Source organism: Priapulus caudatus, unplaced genomic scaffold (assembly GCF_000485595.1).
Source record: "Priapulus caudatus unplaced genomic scaffold, Priapulus_caudatus-5.0.1 Scaffold1483, whole genome shotgun sequence".
In the NCBI taxonomy this organism is placed as follows: Eukaryota; Metazoa; Priapulida; class Priapulimorpha; order Priapulimorphida; family Priapulidae; genus Priapulus; species Priapulus caudatus.
Genome location: NW_014578544.1, coordinates 59,348 through 65,550, shown reverse-complemented (window position 1 = coordinate 65,550; position 6,203 = coordinate 59,348). Strand labels below are relative to the sequence as shown.

The window sequence follows — 6,203 nt, the reverse complement described above, 5'->3', positions numbered from 1 at the left end:
CTCTTTCTCCTTCGTCCCCCTCCTCTGCCACCAGCCTCCCTCTCCGCCCTCCATCTCCTCCTCCTCCGCACCAGCTTCTCCCCTCCTCCACCACCTCTCGCCTTCTCCGCCCCCTCCTTCTCCAACCCAGCTTCTCCTCTCCCTCCCTTCTCCATCCACCTTCTCCGTCGGGGTTCGCCCCCTCCTCTCTTCTTCCACCGACTTCTCGCCTCCTCTCCACCACCTTCTCTCTTCTTCCCCTCCTTCCCATCCAGCTTTCATTGCTCCCTCCTCCTCTCCAACACCGCTCTCCCCTTCTTCCCCAACCAAGCTCTCCCTCCTCCCCTTCCTCATCTCCTTCCATATTGAGTCGGCCCACACGCGGCCGTGCGTTATAGTCATCATTGAATCTATCCAACAGGCCTCCGCCGTGCGTAAGTCACTTCCCTCTGTGCACCTGTAATCCACTGTCTACACTACACGTCCTGCACCTGTGACATACTTACAGTAGTAACATCGATATAATCATTGGTAGATATGTACATGAAGGAGAATTTAACAGCTATGCATAAAATATTATCTATTACACTATAATATAATATATATATATAATATAATTAACCCTGTTACATAATTTCTAGTGTATCATAACAACGTGGAGCGGGTTTTGCTTACTACAGCGTCATTGGCATCGCGATTCGCATGAGTGGTTATCTTGTTCACTCTAACGATCTTTGGCTGAAACCCAGCTTATCACGAAATCTGATAATATATATCTGAATAAATAACTTATACAGAAATATATATATATATTTATACGATATACGTGACTGTTTAATTAAACATACTTAAGTGTCTTGATATATTTCTGTGTTGGGCACGATATAAATATTTTTCGGACTTTTGATGACGTCTCAGATCGTCTCAAATTTGATGACGCTTGACCGTAATTTGTCAATCGGGAACCCTCGGACCCTATGCTCGGACCATTTCCATTCGGTCATCGGTCTATGAATACAAAGAGCGAAATCGGTTTTCCGTTCCTAATTTGTCAGGACGCCACGACGACAGAACCTAACAGCAATAGAGACCAATAAATATGGGGGGCGACGGTTCTCTCAACGGTATTTCGCGCCGAAGCACACCGTTTGTTTACAGTTGTTGCAGATCGTTAGATTCGTTACCATATGAACAGTATTAGTGGTCAAGGTAGGAGGTTTTGTGGTGTATTTAAGGAAGTTGTTCTTATTTTCACGTTTGCGGGCATGCGATTCCATTCTGGAATAATCTAACAGTTCAAATTTTATATTTGTTGTGGAATCGGACAACACATCGGCTATGCGGAACTAATCAGAATGCAATGCCAATTGGCAAATGGACAACATCGAACAAACCCATTCTTCAAGTCCAGCATTTGGAACAGAGTCATTAACGCTGAGAGGTCTATTCCCCCGGGACTGCCGGAACGTAACCCTGTACGGCCGGTATACCGTAATGGGGACGTAAAAGAACCACTGAGTGGCCAAAGGAACGTTCCTGGCTGTGACCACCCTCAGGAGTCAGTGCATTCGCTAAAAGGCTAAATACTGTACCTTGTGGCGTACCACCGTCACCTAATCTAGTCATCGACCTCATGCTAGCTATTAGCCCTGGAGCGTTAATTCCTTACGGAATGTCCCTGCGGGGTTTTAATAATCCACACGAAACCGTGGCTACGCAGTAAACTATTCTCAGATCCAGATTCCAGAACGCCGAACGTAGCCCTGGACATATCTAATATGCGCCAGTAGTCGCGAGCCTGAACGCATGACACTCCAATAATGGATAAACTCCGCTAAGTCTAACCCCTAACGCATAAGCTCGATAAAACCCGCACCTCTCATATACAAAGCGGAGTATAACTATGCATCGGACTAGCAGGACCGACCGTCGCTTACCTTCCATATATAACCGAGTCTAAAGTCGCCTACTCCCTAACCTCTACTCATTAACCCAACCTAAACCTAAAACCATTCCAGTATCACATCAAGCTTAGACAGTCCTGCACGAATCCCGCGAAAGCGCTGCGCGCACCGGTCGCCTATTTTAGAACGAAATGCTGCGCTGTTCAATATGACTTTAAATGTCTATCAGACGGGTGTGTTATCGGTCATTCAGGATTGTGCCTTGGACAAACTTTTGGATTGAATGCCACGCTACGGCGAAATAACTCCAATTCGAGATTGGAATGTTTTGGTTGCGAGCGTTAGTTCTTTTTGTATCAAAAACCATTTTGAAATTTTTAATAATACGCCCTGAATATTCCGTACTTGATCGCTACCGGCATAGATTGGCTGATCGAGTCCTCTTCGAGGACTGTCCGATGAGGAATTCCAAGAAACAATGGCAACTAGCTAGTGAGACTGCCCCGCGGTGGAGAGTTTAGCTAGCGACGCAGTTAGTTGGAGCGAGAGATACATGCGGGCTAAATGACCGCCAACCAGTCAATGGACACCAAACTGACGATTATCGTCTCATCTGTTTTGCCCGCAGGCGGCCCAGCGAGATGTTTTTGCCGGGCCCGCGCCCCGTCCGCGTACGCGTCTATATCACATAAGCCCTAGTTTCCTGTACAGGCAACGCCCAACGGCGCCAAACAATGTTATACTTTCGCTCTAACGCTAACGGCACGTACAACACCACGTCTCACTACCACGAGTGTAGCGGCGTTGAACTGTCGACCGATGTCACCATCCTATTGCTCAGCGTTAACCATGAAATTTCTTGTGCTCGTTATTATCCGCAAGTAACACCAGATCGCAGCAACCAGCATTCAACAACAACAATGGCGGTCTTTCAGCAAAGCGCCAAGCTTCTGAGCAGAAGTTTTGCGCCGATCTTGAGTCCAGACATTATTTGTTCGCTTTGCGTTGATCAGAATCAAAGATGAAGCCTGACGATCGGGATGATGCGTATTTGCAAACCATAGTCCACCTTAACTCAATCTGAGGGTGAGGCGCCGGTGATGTTAGGTGCCAGTAAGTACATAAGGACCGGACAATGTAATTATATTGCCGGCAAGATTACTAGTAACTACTACATATAGAACGTGTCAACAATTTGTCAAACAAAAAATCGTGAAAAAGGGACCTAAAAGACATATATAAAAAAATTCACATCTAATATTTCATTATTTAGCACGTTAAACAATACAAATAACACATATTACAAGAACAATGCAAACAGAACATTAATATTGGACAATAACAACGTGCATACAAATCAGAGAATGAAAAGTCAAAAGTCACGATCGATTTACTCGATAGCTTACAAGCACGATTGCATTAAATAAGTAGCCACAATGGGAGCAGTTAACGGTTAAAATAAGACAGCAGTTAAGGTTAATACTGTTAGTGTGTTATGTAGGTTAGTGTACGGCATTGCGTATACCCAATAGGCCTACTGGATCAATAGACTGATAGCTAAGGGTCAGTTAGGCTGAGAGGGCTGACGGCCTTGGATCACATAGACCCCTTTATGAGCCAGTAGGGCAAATACATGCAGAAACTCCACAAAGACACATAACCGTACATCTGCGACTAACGATCGATTATATGTTAGACTGCTAGCACTAGCAGTACAAAATAACCTGTACATAATATATAATGGAACATTCAGGGTTATTACATTTCTGTAATAACTGAGGGCCATTAGAACTTAGGGTTAATTACGTCCCATACACTTACTAACCTCATAGTCTAAGCCCCCAGGTACTGCCGAACAACCCTGGCGTATGGTCCGATAATACCCGGAACTCACCTTGGCACTATATGATACGGGTTAGGAAATTAGGGTTAGAGTTGGTTAGGGAAGCTAAGGCGTAAAGCGACTCCCAGACCGTTAGTGAGGAGCGAGGTACGGTTCGGCATAATAGATGTAACCAGGTCAACTCCGGTGTACTCACACCGTACCCAGTACGTCTCGCAGTACTCCCGCGGGACATAGGACCCTGCTTCAGCAGCCACGTCTCGGCTTAGCTTAGTCACCGATGGTAATCGACTGGAGCGAGTCCCCAGTCTACACAGCCATTCTCTTGCAGCCATTTCCATTACTCGGCAAGCTTCGCCGAACGGCGAGAATTCGTCAGTCTTCTGGTGATTTCGCGCACATTTCAGCCGTTACGCCAACACAGACATTATGTTTTATAACAAGTGCACACTGGTTCACAGTCCCAAATTGTCTACCTTCGTGCCCGACACATCTAAGAATTGTCTGGACTTGTCGCTGGCAGCTAGGATCCGTGCGCCGGCCCAAATCCATTCGCGCACATCCATAGCTTGCCAGCGCTGCATACTGTCGTAGGAACGTCCCGGCGGGTCCGCGTGCGCCTTGCCGAGAACTGCGCGCAAGATCTGCGCTTACGCTTTGATTAACACTCTCCTTCGGCAACGCTCTCTAGATCCCGACTCATCTGGAAGTAATCACAGGGTACGTCCGAGTATACCGACCGTACCCAGGCAGGTTCTCCCACGAATGAAATCAACAGGGGGAGGGGAGGGGAAGGGGGAAACTAGGAGGAGGGGAACTAGGGGGGGTCCCGTGGGTGTGTATTTTACCGTACGACTAATTAATGCGTAAACATCGGCCAACAGACACCCAAAGACGTATTGTGGGGTCTTTAATAATAAATAGCCGAGTTCGGTTAACAGTTATGACAGGTTAACTGTGCAATTGTCCAGGATTAACTTGTACTGTCTTTACAATGTTAAAAACTTTTGTGTTACGTGCATGGCCTTGACGGTAAAAATACACGCGTCTGATGTCCTGTCGAACGCAATTCTTGACCGATCAATCCCAGCGCTGCAAAACTTTATGTGTGGAATGTTAAAGCGGGGCGAGGTAATTTAAAACGGGGGTGCTCCAAGACGATTCAAACAGGGGGAGGTTTTCCCAAACGGGGCGCGCAGCGCCCCGTTGGCGCTAACGTAGGGAGAACCCTGCAGGGTACATTCCGGTAGTACCCTGGGGGACATAGACCCTATGAGCGTCAGTAACTCGATCATTAACAGAAGAGAAAAGTTTGTGGCCGTTTCGCGCGTGCTGTGATACTCACTAATGCGTATATAAGTAACTAAGCTAAAGCCATATAAGTGGCGGAGCCGTAGCTCTAGTACTATAGCCCGCGTACAGTTTCCGCTAGTACTGCAGGCTATAGTACTAGAGCCTAGTAGTAGTAGTAGTACTAGTAGAGGTGGGGAACAACAGTAGAGACTAGAGCCTAAATAAGCATCGAACAGAAATTAATTAAAAATACTCACACTGTTACTTCGGTTCATAGGGTCTATGTCCCCCAGGGTACTGCCGGAACGTACCCTGGTCACTATTTGATATGGTTAGGGTTAGGGGTTAGGCGTAGGCGACTCCCTAGACTCGTTAGTGGAGTAGGCGAGGTGCGGTCCGGCATATTAGATAGTACGAGGGTACGTTCCGGTATACCGGACCGTACCCAGGGTATGTTTCGGCAGTACCCTGGGGGGACATAGACCCTCTCAGCGTTAGTGAAGAGAATTATAGATCAAAAACCTAGAATAGTCCTATCCTACCCATGTTATAAAAGGGCAGTTTGTACCCCCTCTTATCCGATCTCAATATGGTGGCGGGAACTTTCCGATATGGCTTTAGATTAGATATGTAAAACTGTAAATGTAATTCTATCTTCCGATACTATTACTACAGTACTAGTGATACTAGGATTAGTAAGGCTCTAGTGTGATCTCTTTGTTACAGTACCATCCTGTTGGGGCAATGGCAAGCGTACCATCTTTACGGCAGTTTCAGTTGACTGGATTCAGCAAGGAGGACCGTGTGCACATTAGAACCCTCATCAGCTCACTAGGTGGCGCTTGTTTTGAATGCGAGGTGAGAATTCTCACCATTTTTAGCTCACCTTGACATCGTCAAGCTGAGCTATTGCCATGGGTCGTCGTCGTCCGTCGTACGTACGTCCGTCCGTCCGTCTGTCAACATTTCGCTTCGGTCAACGATAACTCAGGAACCGTTTGGCCCACATGTTTGAAATTGGGTATAGTTGTTACTGCTATGCTCCCATATTAAACGTCCTATTTTGAAGCACGCCAGTCGACGTACTTTCGAGCCACGGCAATTTTTTGGTATGTGAATGAATAAGGGCTAGAGGTTTTGATATTTAAAAACAAATTATGAAAATTAGGTAGGGTTTGGCAATT

At 46.4% G+C, this 6,203-nt stretch overlaps 1 protein-coding gene across 1 annotated transcript in view; it reads left to right on the top strand.

Annotated features, from left to right (window-relative positions):
- The first annotated feature begins 1,091 nt into the window (after positions 1–1,091).
- The window catches only part of LOC106816778, a 21,262-nt gene continuing 16,150 nt past the window's right edge, over positions 1,092–6,203 (top strand). Inside the window, exons 1-2 of the mRNA XM_014821402.1 lie at positions 1,092–1,188; positions 5,746–5,877. Coding sequence (XP_014676888.1) covers positions 5,764–5,877 — 114 coding nt within the window. The 5' untranslated portion in view covers positions 1,092–1,188; positions 5,746–5,763. The remainder of the gene's footprint in view (positions 1,189–5,745; positions 5,878–6,203) is intronic.